Source organism: Pundamilia nyererei, unplaced genomic scaffold, assembly GCF_000239375.1.
Source record: "Pundamilia nyererei isolate P.nyererei 1_Seehausen unplaced genomic scaffold, PunNye1.0 scaffold00006, whole genome shotgun sequence".
Classification (NCBI taxonomy): domain Eukaryota; kingdom Metazoa; phylum Chordata; class Actinopteri; order Cichliformes; family Cichlidae; genus Pundamilia; species Pundamilia nyererei.
The window spans coordinates 3,347,403-3,374,684 of record NW_005187407.1 but is presented as its reverse complement, the minus strand read 5'-3'; the positions used below and the strand labels follow the sequence as shown (position 1 = coordinate 3,374,684).

At 39.5% G+C, this 27,282-nt stretch overlaps 5 protein-coding genes across 8 annotated transcripts in view; 2 read left to right on the top strand and 3 right to left on the bottom strand.

The window, feature by feature from the left end:
- The window catches only part of cfap251 (cilia and flagella associated protein 251), an 11,438-nt gene extending 4,152 nt beyond the window's left edge, over positions 1-7,286 (bottom strand). For both annotated transcript variants that reach the window (XR_001290540.1, XM_005722094.1), the window contains exons 1-16: positions 6,890-7,286; positions 6,644-6,784; positions 6,361-6,470; positions 6,165-6,273; positions 4,322-4,402; positions 4,151-4,228; positions 4,015-4,056; positions 3,694-3,914; positions 3,426-3,599; positions 2,257-2,507; positions 2,007-2,158; positions 1,693-1,869; positions 1,399-1,583; positions 1,197-1,311; positions 851-1,014; positions 659-749 (exon numbers count right to left, since the gene is read on the bottom strand). Coding sequence is in view for 1 of the 2 variants with exons in the window: in XM_005722094.1 (XP_005722151.1) it covers positions 659-749; positions 851-1,014; positions 1,197-1,311; positions 1,399-1,583; positions 1,693-1,869; positions 2,007-2,158; positions 2,257-2,507; positions 3,426-3,599; positions 3,694-3,914; positions 4,015-4,056; positions 4,151-4,228; positions 4,322-4,402; positions 6,165-6,273; positions 6,361-6,470; positions 6,644-6,784; positions 6,890-7,084 (2,286 nt within the window). In the remaining variant the exon portion in view is untranslated. The remainder of the gene's footprint in view (positions 1-658; positions 750-850; positions 1,015-1,196; positions 1,312-1,398; positions 1,584-1,692; positions 1,870-2,006; positions 2,159-2,256; positions 2,508-3,425; positions 3,600-3,693; positions 3,915-4,014; positions 4,057-4,150; positions 4,229-4,321; positions 4,403-6,164; positions 6,274-6,360; positions 6,471-6,643; positions 6,785-6,889) is intronic.
- Positions 7,287-8,130: 844 nt separating this feature from the next.
- Positions 8,131-13,260, top strand: LOC102193127 (rab5 GDP/GTP exchange factor-like). Of its 2 annotated transcripts, none has more exons than XM_005722092.1 (9): positions 8,131-8,410; positions 9,630-9,803; positions 10,003-10,130; positions 10,822-10,973; positions 11,055-11,124; positions 11,207-11,342; positions 11,475-11,569; positions 11,871-12,127; positions 12,223-13,260. In XM_005722092.1, the coding sequence occupies exons 2-9, from the start codon at positions 9,646-9,648 to the stop codon at positions 12,607-12,609; spliced, it is 1,383 nt and encodes a 460-aa protein (XP_005722149.1). In that variant the 5' UTR covers positions 8,131-8,410; positions 9,630-9,645; the 3' UTR covers positions 12,610-13,260. The 2 variants fall into 2 exon arrangements, with proteins under 2 accessions (XP_005722149.1, XP_005722150.1); XM_005722093.1 differs by having other exon boundaries at positions 9,627-9,803.
- Positions 13,261-14,417: 1,157 nt separating this feature from the next.
- psmd9 (proteasome 26S subunit, non-ATPase 9) lies at positions 14,418-18,802 on the top strand. Its single transcript, XM_005722091.1, has 6 exons — positions 14,418-14,619; positions 14,715-14,814; positions 17,071-17,264; positions 17,377-17,478; positions 17,728-17,816; positions 18,449-18,802. Exons 1-6 carry the CDS (start codon positions 14,494-14,496, stop codon positions 18,474-18,476), a joined length of 639 nt encoding a protein of 212 aa, XP_005722148.1. The 5' UTR covers positions 14,418-14,493; the 3' UTR covers positions 18,477-18,802.
- Positions 18,803-18,887: 85 nt separating this feature from the next.
- Positions 18,888-24,528, bottom strand: gtf2h3 (general transcription factor IIH, polypeptide 3). 2 transcript variants are annotated; one of them, XM_005722090.1, is made up of 14 exons: positions 24,443-24,528; positions 24,251-24,363; positions 24,080-24,159; positions 23,875-23,981; positions 23,351-23,493; positions 23,198-23,260; positions 22,725-22,754; positions 22,597-22,625; positions 22,430-22,504; positions 21,693-21,746; positions 21,433-21,501; positions 21,204-21,339; positions 21,083-21,119; positions 18,888-19,229 (listed from the first exon to the last, which is right to left on the bottom strand). In XM_005722090.1, the coding sequence occupies exons 2-14, from the start codon at positions 24,258-24,260 to the stop codon at positions 19,160-19,162; spliced, it is 903 nt and encodes a 300-aa protein (XP_005722147.1). In that variant the 5' UTR covers positions 24,261-24,363; positions 24,443-24,528; the 3' UTR covers positions 18,888-19,159. The 2 variants fall into 2 exon arrangements, with proteins under 2 accessions (XP_005722147.1, XP_005722146.1); XM_005722089.1 differs by having other exon boundaries at positions 24,251-24,528.
- Positions 24,529-24,888: 360 nt separating this feature from the next.
- The window catches only part of LOC102192063 (Rieske domain-containing protein-like), a 6,992-nt gene continuing 4,598 nt past the window's right edge, over positions 24,889-27,282 (bottom strand). Inside the window, exons 2-4 of the mRNA XM_005722088.1 lie at positions 25,994-26,215; positions 25,854-25,888; positions 24,889-25,704 (exon numbers count right to left, since the gene is read on the bottom strand). Of these exons, the coding sequence (XP_005722145.1) occupies positions 25,414-25,704; positions 25,854-25,888; positions 25,994-26,189 (522 nt within the window). The 5' untranslated portion in view covers positions 26,190-26,215 and the 3' untranslated portion in view covers positions 24,889-25,413. The remainder of the gene's footprint in view (positions 25,705-25,853; positions 25,889-25,993; positions 26,216-27,282) is intronic.

Genomic DNA, 27,282 nt, shown 5'->3' with positions numbered 1-27,282 from the left:
CGGCTCCCCAAGTTCAGCAGCACACGCCTTTAGCATCCTCGGACACACCTTGTCTGGGCCTGCTGCCTTCCTGGAGCAAAGCTTCCTCAGTTGTCTCCTGACCTGATCCACTGTGACACTGGGAGATGATTGGGATGTCCTGCTGTAGCTCATCTGCTTCAAAGAGTTAATCTTCTGCATACGTTCGTTGCAAGAAGTGGTCATTTAAGTTACTGTTGCCTTTCTGTCAGGTCAAAGCAGTATTGATATTCTCCTCTGACTCAGGAAATCAGCAACACATTTTTTCCCCAGAGAACTGCCGCTCACTGGGTATTTAGTCTCTGTGAACCATAGAATTGGTTGTGTGGGAAAATACTCGCAGAGCAGCAGTTTTTGAAAAACTCAGATGAGCCCATCTGGCACTAACAACCATGCCATGTTCAAAGTTACTTAAATCACCTTTTTCCCCATTCTGATGCTCAGTTTGGCCTTCAGCAGGGTGCCTTGACCATCATCTTGACCATGTCTACATACACTGCTGCCATATCCAAGCTGATATATTTGCATTAACAAGCACTTGAGTAAGTGTGCCTCTAACATGTTTCAGTCTAAAAAAAATCTGAATAATGCTATGCTTGTTTACTTAAAGCTCAGCAGAAAAAGGAAAAATTTTACTCACTCTGTAGAACTTGCCATCTCGTCCTCCCTCTAAGAGATTGTAAAAAGGTACCATGTCCTTTCCGCCCAAAGCGGCTGCTGCCTCAAGTACACTACATTCATCACAGGAAAGGAGACAGATTTCAGGAAACATCATTATACTGCTCTTTCATTTCGACTGATTACAAGGTTGCTATTTAGAAAAAAAACATACTTCAAGTTTATTTCCCATGAGAGGACTGTGCAGTCTGCTCCTCCTGCAGTGAAAATGAATCTGCCATCATAGGAGCAGGCAAACGCAGACACTCCTGCTGAATGGCAGATCAAAGCATTCGACTTGTAGGGGTTCCCATCCAGTGGCAGAATCTGGAGACCCAACTAAAGAAAATACAAAATACTCTTCATGACAGTATCACTGTCAATGTGATGACAATTTGATCAGAGAAAAGAAAGACACAAAAAACTTCTGTATTCAGTCGACTGCAGGAATTTAAACAAGACACACCATTTGGTGGAAGTGAAAGTCAAACATTTGTCAGTAAAATACTGCAAACACTGACCTTTTCCATTGTGATGAACGCCAGGTAATATGAGTTTGTATCAGCTTTTTCAGACTTGGGAAGAACAACTATCTTTTTAATTGGAGAGCCATATGTTGGGCCTTGAAGAGTCTTTCTGTTTTTGTAAAACATGTAATAGAGATGCGTGAGTATTTTGCTGTGACGCAACATCTGACTGATCTTGTTACAGTATTTTGCAGACCTGCACATCTTTGTTGTGCTGTTGAAAAGCCTCATCTTATATTGATCTGTGATGATGAGGAGAAACTGCTCTGCCGTTAGGGGAGGATACCAAGTCATGCACATTGGCACGCCGCTTTGCTCAATGCGCTCCGAGCTTAAGATGACAAGCCGGTCCATGCTGCTGTTCTCCAGGTCGTACTCCACCTTTTATTCAGTTCCACACAAGCACAGAGATTTGCGTGTACCATTATCGTGTCAAAAACAAAACAGTGAAGTAGACAAGAGTGCTGCAACTTAGACCAGGTAGACTAACCAGTTGGCAGTCCATTCCCAGAGAGAGTAGTCTGGGTTGGGTGCTGTCCAGGTGAACCCCAAAAAGAAGATCTTTGATGGGCTTGTAGTGAGAGTGGATCCTACCCAAATGCATCCACTGAGGTAAAGAGCCTTCTTTGGTGATCAAGTGAAACACTGACACTGCTTTTCCAGCATCCTGACAGACGCGCAAATCATAAATCATCTCACAACAACAACAACAACAACAACAAAAAATGTTTCTGTAACAATGACAGCTCTAACAAAACTCAATACATTATAACAAATTCCAATCCACACAGTTCTCTCACTCACCGCAGTGGCGAGATATTTTGAGTCTGAGGAGAAGGTGATGAGTTGGATGCTGTCTTTGGTGTAATGTAAAGCTTCCTCTTGTTCACTCTCTAAGGTTCTGGCATTCAGTATGTGAACAGCTCCACTTGCAAAACCAACAGCCAGATATAATCCTGTTTAGAAATGAAATGTGACAAACAAAATCTAACAGCAGCTTTTACACACTGAGGATATGGAAGCACTTTTCTTTTTAAACATAGTCTGACCTTACCTTTAGGGTCAAATGTGACACACTGAATCTGCTTCTCTGTGTTAAAGACCTTTCTACCACTGCGTACTTTGCTGCTATAGTCCCACATTTCTAAAATGCCTCCGTGGTTGCCAGTGACCACAGCTGACTGACTGGGGTGGCATGTCAGTGCATGTATAGGCTCATAATCCTCGTCCAGCACAATTCGAGTGATGAGGCTCTCTGCGTTCACATGCACAACTCTGTGACTGACAGTGGTCACAGTGAAGTTCCTGCAGAAAAAGACAGGTCAGCTTGCCTAAAAATGTATAATCTGTATTTTCATTATGCTGTGTAAAACAGTTCAGCGTGAAGATATAGTATCGGGTTCAACATAGCAAGTGTCCTGATGGCTTTGAGCCAGTAAAAAAGTGTGTGGCCTATGTTGATTGGCCAGCACAGATCAATTCCTCTGTGAACATGAATGGATGCTCAGTATTATTTTCTTTTAACCCCTTAGCAGTCCTACATATTTACAATTAGTCCCCTAAACCATCCAATGTACCGTGGGCGGTACGTCCGACTGCTAACAGGTTAATCTCTTTAAACTACCTCTGCACATAAATTAAAAGAAGAAAAGTGAACTTTTTGTAAGTAAAGTAAGTAAGTAAAATTTATTTACATAGCACTTTTAAAGCCAGGAATCTGTTACAAAGTACTTTACAGGGAATGTAAAAATACATCAGACAAAAAAAAAACAACATATTACACAAAAACATTACCCAAACGCCTGTCTAAACTGATGAATTTTTCAGCTGTTTTTTAAAATAAGCCACAGTTTTGTCTGCTCCTGTCCACCACAAGTTTGTTAAACATAGCAGTACCACAAACTCATATAAGGAGAAGTAGGTAAAATAGAAGCTGTCTGTCTATCTTGTATTTTTGCTGAGTGCTGACAGAAATAAATCCATCTCTCTCTAGCAATGGTACCTGCAACGTACAGGGCTGAATCTAAAAAGGGAAGCAGTGGTTACTACAGTGCATCAAGCTTTAGATTTATAATATAAAATATAAATCTACCAATAATATTTGCTATGTACTTGAGTATAGAAAGTAATCAGACTGGTGTCTCTTTTATGGCCAGTAAAAGTCTGATCTACTGGTTCAGTGGCTCTTTAGGCTGAACACTGTAGTAGAGTAAATTTGTATACCTGGTAATTAAGGGTTTGGAATCCAGTCTGTACTCCTGCTGCCTCCTTATCCACTCTTTGGAAAATGAAATAGAAACAATGGCATCCAGATTTAATTCAGTGTACCAAGCGAGCAGGGTGAATTTGCCATTGTAAAAGCAGATGTGGCTTTCAGTATTGCACGTTACGATGCAGCTGTGCAAGCATACAGACAAAGATAGATTAGGAACCGGTAAATGCAGGTCACAACTCACATGCAACAACAGACAATATTTCTTGCTGTGCCCACCTGTCGGTGACGGCCAGAACAGTGATTTGCTGTTGCTGGAGGTTGATTCGATTGGCCGTGTCTTCTTTCACAAGCCACTCAACAACACCACCTCCAGAGGCTATTAAGATCTTAGGCTCTTCCCAGTGAAACACAGACCGACTGAGAGACATATTTGCCACACCAAAATTTTCAGAACGGTCCAAAGTAAATTCAGCAGCACCACTGGTTTCCTTATTGAACTGTAATGGCAAAACACACCAGAACACAAATCAATATATTCAGTTACATAATGAGACAGACAGTTTAATAACAACTTCAAATTTAGAAGATTATCTTCACCTTCTTGAACTTCAGGTCAGTGTACTGCAGACTTCCACTTGCCTGAAAAAGGATGAGTCTATCACTATCACAATAAATACATAAACGTTGTACTACGCTTTAAAAAAAATAAAAAATACTGAACAGCTGAACTCACGCTGCTGTAGAATAACACATGACTTTCACTGCTGCTGAGCAGCTGAGAGCTATTCTTCAGCCTAAACATGATGTAATCCTGAAAAACAGCTTAACACTTCAACATCTGTTCACCACAGTGCCGTTTCCATAAAGCAATGGTGCTATTCACATAGTGAGAAAGCATATTTACCTGAAAACCATATTTAGGATTGAGCTCGGTAAACCACAAAGGCTGTTCTGATTCATTGGTCCAGTCCCAAATGCACACACGCTGAAAAGATCGCCATATAATTTAAGCAGATTGTCAGTTCATGAAAAGTTTGCTTTTACCATACAGGCACTGTTTGTCCTATTGTGTTTGTATGTAAGTGTTTCTAAGACCAGGAAGTGTTGCTTAATATAAAATTTCCCTTTTCGTGAAGAGCATGTTTCATAATCTCAGCAGTAACTTCTTTTCTTTTTAGGTGTATCTAAACTGTGGGTGTCAGTGTAACTCTTATATGTAAAATAAAATGTGATTATAGTATAAATAACTATGTAATTGTAATTTTGTATACGTTTGGACAATTCTGGTTAAATAACTGACTTACACCATTTTGTGTGAAAAGGACAGCATACAATGTGTAAAGTTTTCTCACAAAACATCCTCAGAATCAGCTTTTTTTGTGTAATAGCTGCAGTATATTTAAATAAGCCATACAAAATGTTACCTTCCACATCAGCAGCATTCTCTGAGCTACACGCCTCATGATTGCATAGGAGGGGGTCAAAAATCGCACTATTTGGTTCACTTTTTCACTAAAATTGTTTCATCATTGCGATATGGCCAAACTGTCAACATTTCACAGTCTATACTTACAAATGTTGAAATTTGACTATATTAGACATTTCTTTTGACCAGGAAATAACAGGGCTAGAAGATTAGTCTGGTAAAATGTAACTAAAAGGGAGACCTTGCATGCGCTATAACTTTTTTTGACCAGCTGCAGTCATGTGAAAAAGAAAGTGCACACTTACTGCTTTAGCAGCCAGGTGATGATAGAGATATTATGTAAATATAGACAGATAAATGTAGAAATATAGATATAATATGAAATGTAAATCTAATCTAATAATCTTTGCTGGTGTGAGCACCTCTGTAACAGGAGAAGTTTTGGCAGTTTGCTGGTCTGGAACTTTCAGGTTAGGTTTGTATTAATACAGTCTCACAGTCTTTCCAGGAATGGATGTCTCAGCAAATCCACCCCTGCTCAGAAAAACTGCAAAAAAACTCAAGAGCTACATCGGAGACTCTAAAGTCCTTGGTTTGCATGATAAATGCTATATTTAGAAAATTAGAAAAAGACTGATCAAGTATGGCTGGTCTAGAAGGGCTGTCGTGATAAAGCCTCTTCTCTTCTAACAAGAACATGGCAAAACAGGTTAGTTTTGCAAAGTTGCATCCGAACAAATCACAAGACTTATGTAACAATGTTCTTTGGACAGATGAGACCTAAGTGGAGATTTTAGGTCATAATGTAAAAGTTTGGTCAAAGTTTTTAGTCAGAGTCCAGACCTCAACCTGATTAAAATGCTGTGCTGGAACCTTAAGAGAGTGGTGAATAAATGAATACCCACAAACCTCAATGTCAAAAGTTTTCCACAATAATGCAAGAGACTGATAAAGTCATACAGAAAATGGTTATTGCTACTAAAGGTGGTTCTAAAAGCCACCGATTCATGGGGTGTACTTATTTTTTCACAGAAACCGTCCTGCAAAACCTTCTTTTCCATATGACTGCCAATCCCACATGGTGATATGACTCTTTAAAAAATGACCTAAAATGACTAAAATGCAGTTTCATTGAAATATTAGAAAAACAAATTTAAAAAAGAGTGATTAATTTATATACATTTTACTGATGCTGCTATCATTTTTTATTTTCCATACACATATTATGATTACAGTGATTTATTTTTTATTTGTATTTTTTGCCAGCACAATAGCTCGGTGGAAATTTGATATTGTGACAGCCCTGAGCTGCCATACTTACTTGAAATTCTTCTGTTCCAAGTGTTGCCAGATGTTTTGTGTCGCTTGAAAACGCTATTGCTATGACACCGGCGTCAGGGTGACAGTCAAACAACGTGTTCACAGGAATACTGTAACATTTATCATATAGGTGGTTACCATTGAGAGCAAGGTTAATGCAGTGAAAATGCCTCAATGTGTGAAGAATGAAGAGATACCCAGAGTAGGAGTCCCATATGATCACCATGCCATTTGGTCCCCGGTCTGCTGTTGCAATCCAGCGTCTGTCTTCACTCACACACATAGATGAAATGGAGTGGGAGTGCCCCTGAAGACATTAAGGAGAATATATAAATCTGCACACCTGTTATGAAAAGATATATACTGTGAACATTTAACATGAAAACCCAGGCTAACATGATCTGATTTCTCAGACTGTTTATTGCAACTTAAAGCAATGACTTACTCTTACATTGTTCAAAAAGCTGAAGTGATTTTTACCTTAAGCATGTGCCGGGACTTTGAGGTGTGATTGTAAATAATCCCAACATGAGCCGCAGCATAGAGCAAAACCAGCTCATCCTGGTCTTGCAGAGTGAAAACGGGAAGAGCAGGGCTCATGCCACAGATGAAATCTAGTGACTGGATGAAGGACAGGTTTAGGGTATTGCCAAGAATATGTGAAGTAAAACAGACAAATACTTTCAAATTACACTCAAATATAAACACTGACTGGGACATACTTACCAGTACATGTGCTTCAGCATCAGTTGTCTTCTTTGAGAAAAGTGTGTCTCTAGTTGCAGTGTAGACTTGAGACTGCCCAGTCCTCCTCGGTATGTCAGAGTTTTCCTTTTCTTTATCCTTACCTGCTTCTCCCCTGTCCTGTTCTTGTCCCACTACTGGGTGGTTTTCAGCTTCATAGCTTGTGGGTGGCTCCATTATGATTAATCTTACCTTTTGGTACTTATATAAGCCTTCTCCTTATTATCCTTGCCCTAAATTAACTGTAGGCCAAATAGTAACAGAAAAACAACACATTTAAGCTCTATTCGATATTTGCTCTTTTTTAATTTTATTCCTACCAAAAGTTTTTGTCTGTTCTGTCTGGCCGCTACTTGGAGGGAAGCGTTTCGTTACCTAGTTACAGAACATCAACGGATGAGCCTTTTCAAATTAAAAGCATGATAGTCACAAAAGCACTCGAAAGCATTAAACGTGGGGGAAAATGCTTTCCTTTCGATATGAAAACACCAGGAGGATCTTTCTGGTCATTTAATATGTTTATTTATTGTAATTGTTACATTACTTATAGGATAATTACTGTCAAAAAAATAAACATTGTACTTTCTTTGGTGCTCATAGTAAGCCAGGAATGTCCTAAATAAGTTTAGTATAGACATTCCAATGAAAACAATTGCCAACAAAAAAAATTAAATTGCCTTTAAAAATTATGAAATAAAAATTATTATAGTTGCTCCAGTTCTAATTTATGTATCACAGGTTCTGAACAGTGCTCCATGCAAGAAACCCAATAAAAACTGAGTGGTCAAAGCTGTCATATATGCCCTTATGGGATAGATTTGGTTTGGAAAGCTCTGTGGGTGATCTACTAACCGCTGCTTGTTTTATACAAACACAAACCAGTTCACTTAGCCCTGCCCCCTGACATTTATGATCTGTGAGGTTGACAGATAAAATAAACTCACGATGCACTGTATCATATTTAATCAAATAGTGACATGATTAAATATGTTTTTAAATAAAATAATTATGTATTTAAATATTTTTGTAATTTTGATTAGTTGACAATTATTCCATTATTTGATTATGTATTTTTTTTAAAAGATAAAAGCCACGATAGACAAGATTATGTGGTTATTAACTATAATAATACGAGATCGCATTAACCAAAAATATGTTTTATTTTGAAATCTACAGATGCTTGGTATATATAAAGCTTTTACTTTGAAGGGTCGACACGGTGTCCAAATACCTGTACTTTCACGGTTTCCTTCTGGATGGTTTTTCCGGTTGCACGGCTTTAGAAGCGGCGGACTTTCTGGTTCTGTTTCGTGCCACTGGGCGTTATTAATGTTTGCTACCTGTTCTTAGCCTTTTGTTTTTTCTTACTAAATGTCTTCAACTGAGGTCTGAAAGGTTCTCGTTATCAGTATGAAGCGTTTGTGACTGTGACGACTCCAGAAAGTAAAGGAGCGCTTTGAAAAGATAACAGCTGGGGCTGGTAATGGTTTTATCAGCTGACAGGTGAGACTGACGGTTGTGTTTAAAACGAGGTTTTGGTGACTGATTTAATGATTGACTGGTCACTCGCTTTTAGTTGGTACTAGCATTAGCATTAGCCAGCGGTTCTTGTCGCCAATCCCCCTCAGCTGACAGTCAGCCGCTCCAGCTTGAGATGCTAACGGCTAACACCCAACTCTTATACACTCGGGGATTAGACATTATGCCTTCATTGAAAAGTTTTGAATAAAATGTTACCACGAGGCTATAGCTTTTTGCAATAGTACTCGATACTGCCGAAAAGGTTAGTTAACTCTCAGCGCCATAGAAATGTATAAGACGTCTTAGGATACTAGGATATTTTAGGATATTTTTCACTCACTGGACACTTTAAGTAGACCTTGCTAGTGTCGGCTTGGATTCACTTTTGCAATCAGATTGGCCTTAATGCTTCACGCTATAGATTCAGCATTGAACCGGAAGCATTACGCAGATATTTTTGTCCATATTGACATGACAGCATCACACTGTTGCTGCAGATTTGTCAGCTGCACATCTATGATGTGAATCTCCCGTTCCATCACATCCCAAAGGTGCTTTATTAGATTGAGATCTGGTGACTGTGGAGCTCACTCAAGTACAGTGAACGCATTGTCGTGTTCAGTAAACCAGTTTGTGATGATTTGAGCTTTGTGAAATGGTGTGTTGTCTGTCCCATCAGAAGATAGGAACACTGTGGTCATAGAGGGATGGAAGTGGTGAGCAACAATTCTCAGTTATGCTGTGGTGTTGAAGCAATGCTTAGTCGGCACTAAGGTTCAAAGTTTGCACAGCACCACCAGCCTGAACAATTGATACAAGGCAAGATGGATCCATGCATTAATGTTTTCTGACCCTGTGCCAAAATGGAATTTGGACATTTTTCCAATCTTATATTTATCCGTTTTAGTTGTTCAGTTTAATGTTCTTTGCGTCACTGCAATTCTGACATTATGTGGTCATCCAGAATCATAAAATGAGACTTGGTTGAGTTTTTGTTTTTTGTTTTTTTTATTTTCACAGGGTGTTGGGCTATGGTACGCATAACCAGGCTATAGTTTCAAACACACAACTGAGCTTTCTTTAAAATTACTGACATTTTTTATAAGACAAATATTGAGTAGTTAAGTATAAGAATTATGATGATAAGTATAGTGGAACTTTACTTTTTTTGTGCTCTAAAGCTGAATTGTACGTCCAGCAGGTAGCATATAAAAGACATGTGGATGGATAAACAGAGAGGAATCAGAGTTTCTCAGGAGGAGCTGCTCTGTAAGAACGCCTGTGGTTACTATGGAAACCCAGCATGGCAGGGTTTGTGCTCCAAGTGCTGGAGAGAGAGGGCACGGGCCGCTGGAACCCCGAGAGAAGAAATTAGGTAAACTTTATTCACGCTGTTACGTTTGCTCATTATGTTAAAGTATATTGAAAATGTATGTGAGAATACTGCCCTTTAATATGACATCTGGATATGTGAGGGTATAACGCATCAGTCTAAATACAGATAGAGAGACCTTCCATTTGTTTTCTGTCTCTCAGCTCGGGACAGAGATGTCTAATCCTTTCATTCCTCATAGACCGCGCAGTGATGGAACGCTCCCCACATTCTCCAAATTTGAGGAGAAGAAAAACATTGAGAAAGGTCGTCGAATTAACACAGTGAGAAGACTGTTCTGGGGCAGCCCATCGCCTCCAAAACCTCAAGGTAAAACTTTAGTTTTGTGGTTGTCTTAAAGTCATTATTAGGTCAACAGCCAGTTACAGCAGCTAGCCCCATTTGAGGTTGCCACAGCAGATCAGCTGCCTCCATTTCACCTTGTCCAAGCATCCTCCTCTGTCACACCAACCAAGGTGGCCCTTTTTACTTTTTTTCTGCAATCCCGTCTCTCTGAAATACTCAAAAAGAAGAATAACTTAATACTACCCAGCACCTCTGAATAGAAAGCCAGAATTCTTCCTCTAAACATTGTCATTAAGGCCATGAAGGTAAAAGTTTTAACCTTCACTCAGTATTTTTGCTGTCTGTAAGAAAAAATACCCCAGCAAAATGCAGAGAATAAGGCAACAGACTTTACTAATAATCACTGTACATAAACATCCACCATACCTTCTGCTGAACCAGAATGCACTATATATACTGTTTTGGTCTTTTGTACACATCCAATTTATACATACCTATATACTATATATAGTATTACCAGGCCTCTGGAGAACCTCAAGACATGTTAAGGATGTAATTTACCCATATTATATAGCTGTGTTGGATTAAGGACACATCTAAAACCTGCAGGACACTGGCGCTTGAGGCCTAGAGTTCCCTCACCCCTGGATTAGCTTATCTGGCTATCTGTTTGGATTTTGCTGCCTCTTCACCTTTTGACTATTTGTCCCTCCAGAGTCCTCTGAAAGCCGTGCAAATGTGTTAAAAGCCTACGAAAACCTTGAGCCTGGAGACTTCACTGGTTTCCTAAAGATACTTCGGAGTCCTCCTTCCCAGCGCTTGCAGTCCCGCTGTACAGCTTTTCTCAACACAATGGAGGCATACCATGTAAGCAGTTTAAGCATCTAACACGACAATTATGTCACGAGCTAGAGGCATCCTGATCATCGATTCACGTCATCTTTGCAGGATCTGCCGGTGCAGAAGCAGTCAGACCTCGTGCAGGATTTTTATCAGTCTTTTGCTGAATATTTTAGCAGTGAGTACAGATCTGTTCCAAACTGTGTATGATGCAATATTTGTATTTAAAGTGGCTTTTAAATCGCCGTTTATGTTTTCAGGTTTTCCTGAAGCTCAGGTCACTCAGATAATGGAGCATGTAGAGAAGTTAATAATGACACGGCTGCACAAATGGGTTTTCTGCCATGACAGCTGTGATGATGAACAGAAGGACCTGGCTCTCCAGAGAAGGATCCGGTACATCAGCTGTGTTTTGTTTTGGTTTTACCCATCTTGGAAAAAAAACCCGAACTTCTAATCCTGAGTTAAAAGTCAGGATTAGAAGTTTTGTGTTTTTGTTTTTTTATAACTAATGTCTCTTATTTGCAGTTCTTTGAACTGGGTTACGCCGCAGATGCTAGGCGTACCTTTTCCTGATGAAAAGGTCTCTGTCACAGGCGACCCCTTTCTGCCTGCTATAACTGGTGATTTAAAATCTCAATACTTAAATGAGCAGTTTGACATGGTGGGAAATGCATTTGTTTGCTTTCTTATCTAAAAATTGCATCAAAAGATTAATGTCATGAGCAGCTTTAATGCTGGTAACATATTACCTGTGTACGGGTCCAGGCTTGCCAACTGCAGCCTCGTATTTAACTCCCTGACATAAGAAAAGAAAAAGTGCATTTCCCAAAATGAAAAACTGTTACTTTAATGATAAAGGGAGGCATATTTTGTCAATGTCATAACATTTGAAATGAGTTCCAGCCTTTATTCTTCCCACAGCCATAATCGAAATGGATGCCAAACGAGCACCTCAAGACAAACTCGCGTGCGTTTCCAAATGCAGCCAGCATGTCTTCGAAGCCCTTTCCCGCTCAAACAGTGAGCCTGCTAATGCTGATGACTTCTTGTCAAGCCTGGTTTACGTGGTGCTGAAGGCCAATCCGCCTCGCCTCCACTCCAACATGCAATACGTGATTCGTTTTGGGCTCCCTCACAGTCTGATGGCAGGAGAGAGCGGCTACTATTTCACAAATTTGGTGAGTTGACTGAAAAGTTCCTCACCCATCGTACACCACAGGGTGTTGTTAGACCTGTTAATAACTCATACGGGTGTCCGCATCTCTTTATTTAGTCCTGTGCTGTGGCCTTCATTGAAAAGCTGGATGGGCCGGCACTCAGCCTCAGTCCAGAAGAGTTTGAAGGCTACATGCTGGGTCAGCGTACTCCCTGTGCATTAAACAGGAGGCAGCAGGTGATCAGTGACACACAGAACCTGCTAGAAGACCTCAAAGGCAGGCAGGAGAAGCTGGACCAAGGTATGGATGCTCTCAATGCGCAGCTACAAAAGTGGGTGCAAGAAGTTCATTCACAGCTGGACGAGACCAGAAGCCAATTTGTCCTGGCTCAGAAGGAGATAACTGCTCAGAAGGAGGTTTTGTTGTCCACTCAGGATAATAAGGAGGAGTCAGTGCTGGTGCTTGAGGATCAAGACGGAGGTTTGAGGGAAACAGGCTGTTAGGCATTTCTATTAATAGAGCTAATCTGGCACTTGACTTTATTTAATCGTCAGCACTAACATTTGTAGGCTGCAGGACAAATGAAGCGTACTTTCCAGTGCCACATTTGCACATGCTCCCAATGCAGGAGTAGGGCATTTGTAAGCCAGCTGAAGATGAAGGAAACTTTATGCATGCAGTAACACAACGTTCACAGAGGTTTTAATGACTTTAGTCCAAATTATTTGCCCATCTCTCCAATTTAAGCATTGAGCCAATAAATCACATTCCATTTTCCAATAAGAGATCTCATATGCACCATTTAAGCACTCAGGGTACACAGCACTTACAGATGTAGAACAAACACTTTACGATACTTATTCACTATGATAATTTTGAATAGTTTTATACCATTGTGCCTTTATGTATGCTGCTCTGAAATTCCAAAGTAGGCTACAGGACAAGTTGGTGTGACTGTTCTTGACTAAAAGTCAGGGGTGTATTTGTGAAAGCTGTGTATTTGTTCTCAGCACGTGGGTGCAAAAAATGTTTAGCATGCACAAGCTGCACGTTGTTTACAGCTCTAGAAAGATTTCTGAAAAAAATCCAAGGGCTTCATCTAAAGATCTGTGATTGTATGTATCTAATATATTAAAGGTGACACATGATTGAATGTAATGTGTTTGGGTGTTTTCCTTCACTAAAGCCGATGATTATTTGCCATATTGCCAACAGAGAAGTTTTAGAAACTTGGCTTTTTGGAAAGTCAGACAGGTGTCAGATGTTGAAATGACTCAGTCCAATGACTGATAGTCCAAACCTGGTCCTCCTTTACTAATTTCCATTAAAAGCTTTAACTTTTTTTAAATTAAAAAAACAAAACAAAACTTTATCATATAAATGGAAAACTGAAAGGTTTCAAATTCATGCTGAGATTCTAGTAGCAATAACTGTCTGCATCTTATATGATTAAAAAAAACTGTTGGTAGCTCTTTTGGAAAATAAATAAATTGGTATACAGGAAAAATAAAGTACTCAAAAAAGCCTCGCACTAATATTTTGTTTAGTTTTGGTGAGGGCAAAAATAGTGATAATCTCTTGCAACTTCAAAACTGTTATTTACAACCAGCATTACTGCATCATCAGGAGGGGGGCGGGGTCCTAGTCATTCAGGATACACAGGCAATAAGTTGACCTAATTTTTTTGTTTTGTTTTGTTTTTTTTGTGAATATTGTTGCCTAATCTAGATCTTCAGTCGAGTGGAAGAGAGTCTCGGCATAATAACTAAGAGTAAAGTCTCATATAAACATATAAACAATGAGCTATATCAAAAAGGAGAGTTTTGAACCTAATCTTAAAAATAGAGAGGGTATTTCTCTCCCAAAGCAAACGAGCTTGTACAACAGAAGAGGCCCCCGAGAGCTTACAGCTCTGCTTCTCAGATGGAAGCAGGTAGAGGACAAAAACATCTGAGCTGAGAGATGCACAAAAGGAAGAATCATTGATCACTGTTGTGTATGAGATGTCGGAAGTTTTTTATTTGGTCTTTGTACTGATGGAACCCAGTGGTGAACGTGTTTTCCACTGGAGTATAAAAAATATGAGCCAAAGTTTAAATGCTCCAGTTTAGGTATTTTTTTAGAAATTCTATATGTGTCATTTAAATTATTAGTTATTTCATTCTAATTCTGCGCTTTTCGGCTGTAGTTGTTTTGGACACCATAACAATGACCAACAATAATTTCATTATTATTTGTGCTGTTGGCAGTAATACCAGTTTAAAGATCGTCTAAAATGTTTTCGTACAACGAGCAAATCATTGAGGGGCAGCGGAGCGCTTTACTGCCAAATAAAGACAAGCGAAGAAGAAACAGGCGTTACACCGGAAGTACTAGTTGGAGCAGCCATGAAGATGACAAATGAAAACATTCCTGGAAACTCCGAATTAACAATGGATGATGTTAAAAACCTCATCAAGAAGAAAGATGAAATTGAAGAGCAGATAAAGGCGTATTACGATGTCCTACAAGACGTAAGTCGGCGACCATATTATTAGCAAAATGTAGCACAAAGCTAAGTCACAGTAAGTTTTTTTTTTTAATCGCCTTTGTTTACTTTTATTTACAGCAGGGGGTCGGAGTTGAAGACTCTTTGGTGGATGCGGAGGGTTACCCACGAGCAGATGTTAATCTGTACCAGATTAGGACGGCTAGGCACAACATTTCATGTGAGCAGCAGTTTGTTTGCTTTCAGTGGTTTCCCTGACAGCTGGAGACACGCATGTCGTGTTTGACTGTGTGGCAGACAGTGTTGGTCAAGTTACTTGAAAAAAGTAATCAGTAACTAATTACTGATTACTTCCCCCAAAAGTAATCCCGTTACTTTACTGATTACTTATTTTCAAAAGTAATTAATTACTTAGTTACTTAGTTACTTTTTAAAAACACAATTTACAACCTGAAGAGGTGATAAAGCGATAGATCTTTCAGCCCAATTCTACTTTTTCTGCATAATCCATCATACAAAATGTAATCAAATGGAAAAATCTCTTTTTAAAACTTGTTTTATAAGTTTTAATCTTTTAACTTTATGCATCAAGCAAAAATTTAATTATATGCAACATTCACTGACTGGAAGAAATTAGTTTAACATTTAAACCTATTTTCTGCACATTCCAGCACAAATTCTTTTTTTGTGTGTTTACACTCAGTCTTTCAAATAGATGCAAGTAAAACACAGCAGAAAATAAATAAAATCAAAGACTAGCGGTCCTTTTGCTCTATTTTCACCTGTAAAGCAGGAGTTGGGTAGGCGGAGGTTTACCCTGGTGCAGGTGTGCTGCGGTGGTCAGTGGAAGAATCCGCGAGTTTCTCTGTGAATTTCCCATTACGTAGTTGCGCACTCGGTGCTTGCTTGGAAGTTTAGGGGGTTTTTTCGCTGTAAAAAGAAGTTTTCTTCCCACGCACAACGGACACTAATGTTTTTGTCACTTTTTATGGAATCAAACTCAAAGTAAGGTCAGTGCTTCCACGCTTTAAACGCTGCACGCTCATACTCTCTCCCGCACTCGATATATTATCCACTGTTGATCTGCACACAGCTGTTGTCACAAACCTTGCACTTGCTTACGTCACTGTCATGAGACATTCTCGCAAAAAACCCACGGTTTTAGTAACGCAGCGTTCCTACGGGAAAGTAACAGTAATCTAATTACCATTTTTGCAATAGTAATTCCTTACTTTACTCGTTACTTGAAAAAAGTAATCGGATTACAGTAACGCGTTACAAGTAACGCGTTACTGCCCATCTCTGGTGGCAGATAATGTCTCTTTATGTTGTGTGGCAGAAAAACTGATGTATGCTATCAAAGCACAAACTGATATCTCATAATTTACGCACACACCACGTGTGCGGTGCGTCTTTAAAAGTTAAAGTAGTATTTCAGATAACTTATCTACGTTCCCAAGGCATGATGAAACAAAAGTACATGTTAATGGTCACTAAAATATTTTAAAGATGACACCAACAGATAATTCTATTTGGTTTTAAATACATGTAGTAAGCATTTTAAATGCCGTTTATTTTTCTAAGATGTAATACACTTGCCAGAGTGTACACCAGACTGCACCCACCTTTGCCTTCAGAGCTGCATTAATGCTTCAATGCATAGATTCAACAAGGTGCTAAAAATGGGATGAACATGTTCAGCAACAATACTCTGGTAGGGTGGGAAGTTTAAATGATGCTCACTCAGTACTAAGGACCCAGAGTGGACCAAGAAAATATCCCCAACACCATTACACCACCATAATCTACTTGAACTGCTGATGCAGTGGATTCGTGCTTTTGTTGCAGCAGAAATGAAAAACTCATCAGACCAGGAAACATTTTTCCAATCTTCTGTTGTTTGATTTTGATGAGCCCCTCCCGATTGTAGCTGTAGTTTCTTGTTCTTAGTTGACAGGTGTAGCGCCTTGTGTGGTCTTCTGTTGCTGTAGCTCATATGTTTCAATGTTCCAGATGTTGTGAGTTCAGAGATACTCCAGCATAGCTTAAACGAGTGGTTATTTGAGTTACTGTTGCCTTCCTATTAGCTCGAAGCCATTCTCATCTGACCTCTGACATCAGCAAAGTATTTTCACCCGGAGAACTGCCACTTACTGGACATTTTCTGTTTTTCTGACCAGTCTCTGTAAACCCTAGAGATGGTTGGTTGAGAAAGTCTCAGCAGATTCTAAAAGACTCAGACCAGCCTCCCTGCTACATTCAGTGTAGCTGCTGCCATGTTATTGGCTGATTAGGTATTTGCATTGACAAGCAGTTGAACAGATGTCTTCAACAAAGTGGCTATTGGGTGTATATTATTATATATTTTTGTTTACTTAATATGTTATTTAATGTTTTAATGTATACTTATTATTTATTATATTTCTTTGATTTCAGATTGGTTTTAACCCTATTAAGATATTTATTCTATACTCAGGTTTACAGAACGATCACAAGACCATCATGGCGGAGATAGAAGAAGCCCTACACAAGTTGCATGCTCGAGAGAAAGCCAAGCGGGAACGGGATGAGGCAGAAGCCCAGGAGGAGGCGATGGAACATCAGGTTACGCTGCCTCCACCTTTTGCACAGCTTGATGCTGTGACAGAGGGATCACCTGCCTGTGGAGCTGTGAGTGATGTGAACTTTTGTAGCTAGCAGCTGTTTTCAGTTTGTACTGCAAAACATTGTTTGGGGGGGGGGGTGTTTCTCCTATAATTTTAGTGATTGTTTCTTTTAAAAGGGGCTCCGAGTCGGTGATCAGTTGATCGAGTTTGGTTCTGTGAACTCAGGGAACTTTCAGAACCTCCAGAATATTGCTTCTGTGGTGCAACACAGTGAAGGGGTAAGAACCACAGAAAACTCAACGGGCAATTAATCAAACTTCATTTCTTAATATTCCATTACAGTTTATTTTTGTTGATGCATGAAGCTTGTGATGCATAAGGAGTCATACTTTGCATATGATTTTATTTGTATTTAACTTTGTCATAATGAGAGAATGCAATGTTTTGATTTTTTGTTTTTGTTTCTTAAAAGCATCTCCCTTGTTGTTATTTGAGTCTGCAAACTCTAATTTGACATTCCTCTGCAGAAACCATTGCACGTCTCGGTGATCCGGGCTGGCCAGAAAGTTCAGATGAGCCTGACTCCACAGCGATGGTCAGGCAGAGGTTTGCTGGGGTGAGTGCACGGCTGTGGTAAAATGACATGTTTGATATAGACTCAAGCTCTCCCCCAGCTCAGGGGATGCATCCTTTAAAGGCTGACAGTGTTGCAGCACTGTAGCAAAGTCTCTCCCATTTCTATGCTGCCAACGAAGGTTGTGTCCTATCACATCATCTGGGAAAACGCCATTCTAAATTTTTACTGGATATAAAATCCAACACCTGCTCGGGGCTGTGAGAAGTTTTCAAATTTAAAAATGAATGAATGAATGAATAATTAATTTTCTTGCATCATCTGAAATACTGTGGTTTATTCTCTCACCCTCATATCCCTCAAAAATATACTACTCTACCTCTGCTGCTGTCACAGTTGCAGCTCAGTGTGGGTTTTGTGTCCTATGTAGTGCACACCTTCAGAGGATGCAGCTCCTGAGTTGTACGAGTTTGGAGATTAATAGATATTTGGAAACAAAAACAAGTGATGCCCTCAATGCCAAGAAAATGCTGAAAAATTGTTTCTTGGCATATTATTTCTACAATTTGCCATGTAGTGACACTAGTAAAACACTTTTTAGTACACATACTTAAAATTCATCATATCATGTCCATAAGAAGTAAAAAGTTATTCTTGATTTTTGTATTTTTCAGATGTAACATCGTTCCAGTTCAGCGATGATCACCCTAACACTTAAAGTTTGAAAACTCTCTCTGGCTTTTTCACTACTTTATGGGAACTTGGAACAATATCCCTTATTCCAGTTTTCAGAACAGGATGTATGAAAATAAAGCACCTCTGTTCAAGAAGTCATGCTGAGTTTACTGAGTGTGGAGCTGAACCTTGATTAGATTTGTGTGTTTAAAAAGCAGCTTTATGGTGTTCAGTGTTTGATTTCCTGTTGGGAGCACAGCTGGACACTTATTTATCTGAAGTGATGATGAGCTGACTGTGAGCACATGTGTGATTTGCAGTACTCTGTTAATAAAGGCTTATTTTGAACTCTGTGGAGAAAAAACACCCAAACCTTTCTGAGATCACGATGGAGACAGCGCTATTACGATTATTGTAAAAATGAAACAAAAACATACGTTTATTACGGTGTCTTTTTAATGTAAAAATAATGAAATCATAACAAAACGGTGTCTGTTTTAATTTTGGGTGAGTGATTTTTACCCAAGACGAAGAAAACGAGACTTATTTTCAGTCATGTCTGAATTATGTTTTTACAAACATGAGTACCAGCCTCGGTGAACATGAAGACAATCGGTGTTACTCCACATGTCCATAAGGCTATACTGCCTCACAAGTATATTTAAATTCACTGTATTAGTATGAGAAAACAAGCACAAAAAAATCCCCCATCACATTGGTTGTTTCAGTTTCTTCTTTTTGGGCTTGACTATCTGTGGTAGCTGGATTTTGAAGGCAGTCCTAAAAAGAAAAAAAACAATACATGATTTAAATGGAAGTTGAAGTTCAGACTTTAAGCTTTAAGGTGTTTAAATAAAATTTTGCACTGTTTAAGAATTATAGACTTCTTTATACACAGCCCTTCACTTTCAGGTGCCTAAAATGAACTGATCAAACTAACAACATCACATAAGGTTAGTTTCAATAGTTGGATGAAGGTCCTTTGCAGTCAGTGGATCAAATGCTCCTTTTGCTCTTGTTAGATGCTCTGCTAGGCCTTCACCCAGGCTTGTTTGTGGGTCTCTGGTTTTAGTAGCTAAAAGCATATTGTATTGAGTTGAGGTGATTCAGCCATTTAAGAATATCCTATTTGGTTGCTTTTGCAGTATGCTTTGGGTCATTATCCATTTGCGTTGTGAAACTCAGTATTTGGCTGAGCAGAGAGTATAGACCTGCACGCTTCACAGTTCATCCTGCTACGGTTATCAGCATTCACAGCATCAACACTATTGGCTTGCCTCCACTGGGAGCCATACATGTCCATGCCATAACACTGCCTCCAATATTTTTAACAGATAAATGGTATGCTCCAGATCATGATCTGTTTCACTCCTCCTCCATACTTTTCACTTCCCATAATTCTTGGACAAGTTAACCGTGGTTTCATCTATCCAAAGAAAGTTCTCCTTAATTTGTCAAGAAATAACAGGGAAACATGCATCACCTTGTCATAATGGTGGACTGTTTATAAACAGGGCTGTATTTGCTGAACAGTTAATGTAATATTTTTTGGACCCCTTGAATTAAAACAGTCTGCACTTCAGACCTGATACAAATCCACTGTGCTGTTGTACAGAGGCAAAAAATATTTTTGAAAAAGCCAATGTTCAAAGACATATGGAATAGGGTTGCCACGATTAGTCGACTATCAAAATCGTCGATGACCAATTTAATAGTCGACGCGTCGTTTGAAGCTTTGTAAGATCCCAAAAGACGCAGGAATAAGTAGAAGGGTTCAAGAGTGTAATACCGGACTGAGACAGAAGATGGCAGCGCTGCATGAAGAAGGATGCCAGCTGCCGTTAAACCTCGAAGAAGAAGAAGCTGTGTCCTAGAATTCATAGCGCGGCCCTGCTCAGTTTCCAACAATGGCGGCAGCTAGTTAGTTTTAATATTACTCTTATTATTCTTTCTGGGTCACAAAATAAACGTTTAACATATTTTCAGGCGAGAATGTAGCTGTGTAAACCTCAAATATCTGCTCAGTTTATGAAGACACCACATATTTTCAAAAGCGCTCCGACGTTTTCGGAGACGTCTGTTACCCACCAGCTCGATAGCGAGCCGGGGTTCAAGGCTCACTAGAGCAATCGTTTTCAAATCCCCCGCCGTCTTTCGCTACTAAGGCTAAACATGATATACAAGTCAATTAGATCACTTACAAATGTTATTATTTGGCCTTTTTCAGTATTTTATTTGTTTCTGAGTAAATCGGTTTGGCTGAGATTAAAGTTATAGTTTTTACACAGCTGAATAAACGTCAAGCAGACAACTGATTATCAGAAGAGCGAGATGCTGGAGAATATACTAGGGTGTCCTGTTATATTTTAGATGGCAAGGAGCAGACGGCTGCGTTTATTAAACTCCAATGATAGCTAATGATAGTTAAATAAGAGCAGATGCATGCTGGTGCAATAAGCTGTACTTTGTACGTCCAATGGACGCATGATCTGATTAGTCGACTAATTGCAAAAATAATCGGTGACTAGTCAACTATCAAAATAATCGTTTGTGGCAGCCCTAATATGGAAATAAGTGTACAGAATGTACACATGTAGATGTATTAGCACTACTCCACAAACACTGACACTTACTCGCATGTCGTACAAATGGGGCTGAAGTTGCAGAATACTAAAAACAAAAGAAACAGACTGATTAAAAAAAAACATACTGCAGCTCTTTCCAGTAATAAAGACTTAAGCAATTCAAACTCACTGGACAGACAAACTGAGCACACATAACCGATTTCAATGAGGTTACGGTGGCAGAAACACGCAGCTCGGTAGTCCACGTGTGCAGGCGGCGGCAGCACCAGCTGTGACCGCTGCTCAGAGTCAGGCAGGAACACCCACTGCTCAGAAGACAACAAAAACAGCTGTCGTTAGATGCAAATGAAACCAACCCCATTCTTCTTAATGCGTGTGAAACTGTACTGCACTCTCACCAACAGATACTGTGCAAGGGCGACTTTCTGTGGTATCTTCATGTACAATCCTCCAGTTATATCACAAGCCTGAAATGAGTATATAACGGTTACGATAGCATGGTAGAGGGCACACATCACATCACATGATAATCACCACACTACCTCGCACTAAAGATGTTAATACACTGAAAAATATTTGTGTTAAGACAAAGTACTTTTCTTAAATACTTGGAAAACTGCAAAGTGGTGATTGTCCTTACAGAGCTATAAGAATTTACCTGCTGAAGGAGACCAGACTCTGAATCCAACACACAGGCATCTATCAGGATGTTCTGTTTAAAACACAAAAACGTTTTTAAATTTAGCGTTTCATTTTTACCTTTCTATTTCTACCTTTGTCTGGCTAAATAAAGATTACGCTGACTCACTGAACCATTTTATATTACAAACTGGTATTACAGGACAAGTACAACCTGGGCTTAGTTTAACTTCAGTTGATATCATAAATAGTATAATAGGTGAAGAAGGCTCCCAGGTTTGAAAAGTCAAGTGCCTTAAACCTGGATTCTTTCTAATGGCCACCAGGTGGCGACTGCTCTGGCTGCAAAAACACTTCCATTCTTATAAAAGTCAATGGGAAAACGGCTCCTCAAGCTTTACCTCTGTAAAGACGGTCTTGTTGAATTTATGGACTCAGCTGGTTAGTTTGGGTCATAATGAATAAAACATTTAAGTCTATTTTGTAAATTTTGGCTTCTATGTGTAATAAAGAAGGATTAGTGGTTGATATTTCTTAAAAACAGCATGAAAATTACTTGGATGTTAAGTGATAGCAGATGTTTTTATATATAGTGTCAACAGCTTTACTTATTTCTGGGAGTTTTAAACTATTTTATTTCAACACAGCATTTCATTATAAGCATCTTTAGGTCCAACTTTTCATCTACAGCAGTTGCTGTAGTAAGTAAAGGGTAATTAAGTGTTAATACAGGACAATGATCTATTAATATTCTACCTGCTTCTGAGCAGCAAAAATCACATTCATGAAGTTCATGTACTGCAGAGCGCAGTCCTCAGCCGCTTTTACCACCTATACAGTGCAAAGCGTCAAAGAGGGGTCAAAGTCAGGTGGGAAAAAAACTAAACAAAAGCATTCATAATATTTGAACATTTGGGCATTACCAGTATTCTTGATTTAATCTCTTGTCCAACTAAAAAAAGAGAGAGAAAATATATATACACATTAAAGCAGGGTAAATGGAAAACTTCATTCAATAACTGGCATTAAGCATGTATAAAGATTAAATCACCTTCCAGCTCTTTCGTGAGCCGGTGAATATCTATATATTAAAGGATTAAGGTGAAAAAGTAAATAATATTGGTGGAAAATAAATAATCTATAGATATTTAACTTTAGAGCAAAACATCACATACGTTCTGCAACACAAACAAATTCTCTGGGCGACGATGGCATATAAATTTAAATTGCAAAAAAGAAAGATTAAATAAGTGATAGCATTCTATTTCTCTTCAAAATAGACACTAAATGTCCTCTAAAGTCAAGATTAACAATATTTTTCCTGCACTACCTACATATATGTAGGCCCATTTGACATTAATTACAGTAATTTTGTAAAAAAGCTATAAATATAAATATCTGCTTACAGTTTCCAGCACCTGTCTTACACTTCCTGGCTGATTCTGTGGAGTCGTGCACTGAATGCACTGTTTATTATTGCACAGCATGTCATAAATGATAAAACAGTCTGCATGAAAAGGATACAGCAGAGAGCTTTGGCGAGGGATCCGGCCAACAAAGTATCTGTTGAATTTCCCGTCACTTCAACTGAAATCATGTGAGATACACTGAACTTTAGGGAGCATTGTACAACATCTTTAAATACCTAAGAGTTTATCCTCGTAAATACACGCTTACTTTTTGACATTATGTTCCTGATCTCTTCGACAATAAGGTTATTGGCAGCAGACAGGAGTTCATATTTTCCATCTCCGCTTGAGGATACATCATTGCCACCACCGTCTTCTCCACTCCAGCTCTTACTGGGATACAGGAAGTGACTGAAAAAGTGAGTGGGAGAAAAGCACATATGAGCAGCGACAGCAGCAAAACATTAAACAGACAATACTTTATTCCTGGAAACTGAAACTAGTGGAAGAAATACTCAGACCAGCATATTGGATTCCACACCCACCAGCTAAACTGATAATCTGTTTGCACTGCAAACAGATTATCAGTTTTTGTTCATCTGATATTGTATTTCCTTGATTTTAAGACGACTGCTGTTTTTTATGTCCTAATATTTAAGTCCAAGAACTGACAGATAATATACTTTTCCACATGATGGTGATTCTCCTCTTAATATGGTTTACAAGCCTGTGTGTGGACCTCAGAAATTCCTCTGTGCAGTAAAACCCAGTGAAACTATGGTATGAAATTACCTGCCCTGGCAGTGGCTAGCAATGACAGCCAGCTTGTTTGTCCTAGCCATGGCCATGTGAGCGTTGCCCATCACCATGACTGCATCCATACACTTGGACAGGGTGAACTGGGCGGACACAGGGGTACATGGAGCGTTGTTTGGCATCAGAGACATTCAGAAAAACTTTAATGAGTCAGAGTAACCACAGACATCACAGCTAATACCTGTGGATCCCGCTGAGCCTGCTGCCCCCACCATATGGGGTTTACATCCACGACGATCACCAGGAGGTTGATTTCGTCCTCTAGGCAACATTTTTGAAAGAGTTTAATCAAAAAGCACCTCAGTGTATAAAACAAATACTGCAAAGACTCATTATGAGCCAGGCTACATACCTGATGCCATCACGGCGGATTATTGACTTGAAAAAGAGATGGCTTCTAGTCTGCTGCTCTATCTTCTCTTAGTGCTCATACTTTATCGTAAACTTCAAACAATCCGCAGACAGCTAGGAGCGTATTAAAGTCCAGATAGTTTAGGAAAAGCAATTATATGCAGGGATACGCACATTATTTCTCATCACTTACACCGCTGGCGTCTCCAGGAAACGATTTCTTTCTTCTTCTGTGGCTTTTCATAGCAGACTACAGACGCCGGGCACACTGCTGCCACCTAGCGCCCATTTGCTGTAGCGTAAATTCTTAGGTCTATACATTCTCTACATTCATCGTCATATAAACCAACCCTTATTTCGTTCTTAAATCTCTCCATCCTTCCCAGCTGCCATAGGGCGGGAGGCAGGGCGGTCTGTAAAATACATTTATGGATGGAAATTCCATCTATAAATTAATTCTAATATTTCTTTGCAAGCTTCAGATCATCATCCTGTTCATGTGGTAGAAAAAAACAACACAGTAAGTTTTTAAATCTTTTACAGAAAATTATATATTAGATATATAAAATTCAGCAGTATCACAACAGTTTAATTGAACTAACTGATTACCTGAGAAGCTGCTGCTGTAGATTTCACAATATAAGCAGTTACAGTTTTGAATCATTTTAAAATTGTGTTATTTATTGCATAACAGATAAGATTAGACGATGCATGTTTTATTTTTCATCATACGTTGAGTTAAATAGTTAATGTTTCAATGATTTTCAAAATCATTACATTCTGCTTTTTTTGCACACTGTCCCATTTTTTCTGGAAAAATTGATCCCCATTAAGGTAGTTTAATAACAAGGAAACACAATAAAAACACAATGATAATAATAACAACAATTATAAAAATTCACATATAAAGTTATAATGAAACACAATGATTATTTTTGTTTAAAAATAACAATAATTTAGAAAATATAACTAAAAACAAACTGTGTATTGGTCAGCTGTTTGTATCAGCTTCAAAATAGAGATGTTCCTGAGGAGTCACCATGCCAGACATTTACTGATTGTATGCACGTTTGCAGAACACCATGTTTTCTATATTATTACAAGATCAGAGAGTCAGATGGAAGACGAGCAAAGCTCCTTAAATTGTCCCTGAAGCATTAAAGGTTATGTCTTGGGTTTGGCTTTCGGCTTGGCTTTGAGTGAAGCGCGCCTGTATTTCTCAGTCTGGTAGACGTCTGACTCGATGGCTTCGCCGGAGTCATTGAGCGTCACGTACACATCCCCGTTGACCTCAGTGACCTTATGAACTCGCTGTTTGACACCCTTGGAGCGCCAGTAAGTCCTCAGCGGTTTGGCTGTAGGGTCGTCCACAGCTTGGTAAAGCGATTCCCCCTCTGCGAGGGTGATCTTGTACTTGTGCCAAGGACACACGATGCACAGCTGTCCATTGAACTCCTAAAGGTAACACAGATCAAAAGATTTTTAGATATTACAGAAAAGGTTGAGTGTCAGACTTATGCACAGCTGTTTACAGTAAACGAGTCAAAAGGTGACTGATTTTCTTAATATACACCAGTAATCAGAATAAACAGCAGAAAACTCACCTCAATGTCTCCATACTGTAAAGCACCACCTGAATCTGTCCGTGAAAAAAAACTTGGCATTATGGACATCAACGACGAGCCGTAGAAGAACATATACTCTGCAATGTACTATGGATTATCTCAGCAGAAGCAGTACTTACGGTAGCAGTGCACGTCCACTGCATAAAGCTGCCCCTGGTGATGCACGACCAGCACATCTCTGCATCCGTTCACCAGCTTTGTCACACGGCCAGCTTTGACAATGTCCTCCTTCTTTCCAATGAAGTGGGAGGTAGACAAGTTTGAGGAGGAGGAAGAGGCAGAAGAAGTCTGAGACATCTCCTCCTCAGAGGACATGTTGATCTCTTCTTATAGCTGATATTCTGAATAAGATGAAAAAGATTACGCTTATGAAAAGAACAAAAAGATCACTTTAATTTCATATTTTATGTGGATTGCTTATTACACTCCAGTTACAAAACACACAAAAAACAGTGTTTGTCTGTCTCTTTTTATAACTACACATAGAACCCCTCGGATGTCTTCATACAAGTAAAGTCACTTAATTGTCTACCTACTACTTTCTTCAGAGTAGTATGAATTATCCAAAGGAAAAGCTGTAAAACCTATGAAAATACAGTTAAAAGTCCTCTGGCCACCGGGCCTCAGGCCTCAGGGCCAGAGACCTGAGGGCACCCCACCCCTGGAAGGGGCACAGCTGAGCCACAGGCACCAGGCCCCGCCAATCGGCCACCAGGAGTGAGCCGGTACATACATGAGCGCCCAGCCCCAGACACCAAGAACCACCAATACACCAACGTCACCAATACACCAACGTCTGAGGGCATCAGCCACCGGCAGGGAGTGTGGTGAGGGGAGATAAGTCTCCATACCTCGGAGAGCCTGAGATGTTCCCAGAGAGGTGGAGTCTAAGACCCAAGCTGACATATAGACACAGACAAACAGGCGCATGCAGACACAACCATGCATTCCCACCCCCATATACACAAACAAATACTCAGCACTCACCTGACGTGGAGACAGACACAAATAGACACTGTACACACATTCACACTCTCCAAACATACTCTATATCCCAGGTCTGTGTACCCCTGCCCCAGAGGGGCAAACCATACACAGACCCAGGAGATGTAACCCTTCTCTCAGGGGTGGAGGAAAGCAGACCGCCTCCTTATCTGCAGTAGCAGGGAGGCCCCGCATTCCAGACCCCAATCCGACGGCCAGCACCTCCTCCCAAATCAAAATAATAAGTGTAAATCTGGTTTCATGTTGCCCACAGACAATTTCAATATAACTGCCATGAAGAGTTTTTGGTTATTCTGGTATATTTGAGATATAGACTGATGTCATTGCTGAAGTCACTTGGATGAACACTGTAAACAACCTAATGTTCTTTTTGTACAGTTATAGTTAGACATCTTCTTTTCAC

What these genes read in the sequence shown, in the direction of transcription:
- LOC102193127 (XM_005722092.1), top strand. Translation starts at nt 9,646, where the DNA reads ATGTGGATGGATAAACAGAGAGGAATCAGAGTTTCTCAGGAGGAGCTG. An exon ending in ACACAATGGAGGCATACCAT is followed by an intron (nt 10,974 to 11,054) that starts GTAAGCAGTTTA and finishes TCATCTTTGCAG; the next exon opens with GATCTGCCGGTGCAGAAGCA. An exon ending in GCTCTCCAGAGAAGGATCCG is followed by an intron (nt 11,343 to 11,474) that starts GTACATCAGCTG and finishes TCTTATTTGCAG; the next exon opens with TTCTTTGAACTGGGTTACGC.
- psmd9 (XM_005722091.1), top strand. Translation starts at nt 14,494, where the DNA reads ATGAAGATGACAAATGAAAACATTCCTGGAAACTCCGAATTAACAATG. An exon ending in ATTACGATGTCCTACAAGAC is followed by an intron (nt 14,620 to 14,714) that starts GTAAGTCGGCGA and finishes TTTTATTTACAG; the next exon opens with CAGGGGGTCGGAGTTGAAGA. An exon ending in TCAGGCAGAGGTTTGCTGGG is followed by an intron (nt 17,817 to 18,448) that starts GTGAGTGCACGG and finishes TGTATTTTTCAG; the next exon opens with ATGTAACATCGTTCCAGTTC.
- gtf2h3 (XM_005722089.1), bottom strand. An exon ending in GCTCACGAAAGAGCTGGAAG is followed by an intron (nt 22,626 to 22,724) that starts GTGATTTAATCT and finishes CTCTTTTTTTAG; the next exon opens with TTGGACAAGAGATTAAATCA. An exon ending in GTGCTCAGTTTGTCTGTCCA is followed by an intron (nt 21,120 to 21,203) that starts GTGAGTTTGAAT and finishes TTTTGTTTTTAG; the next exon opens with TATTCTGCAACTTCAGCCCC.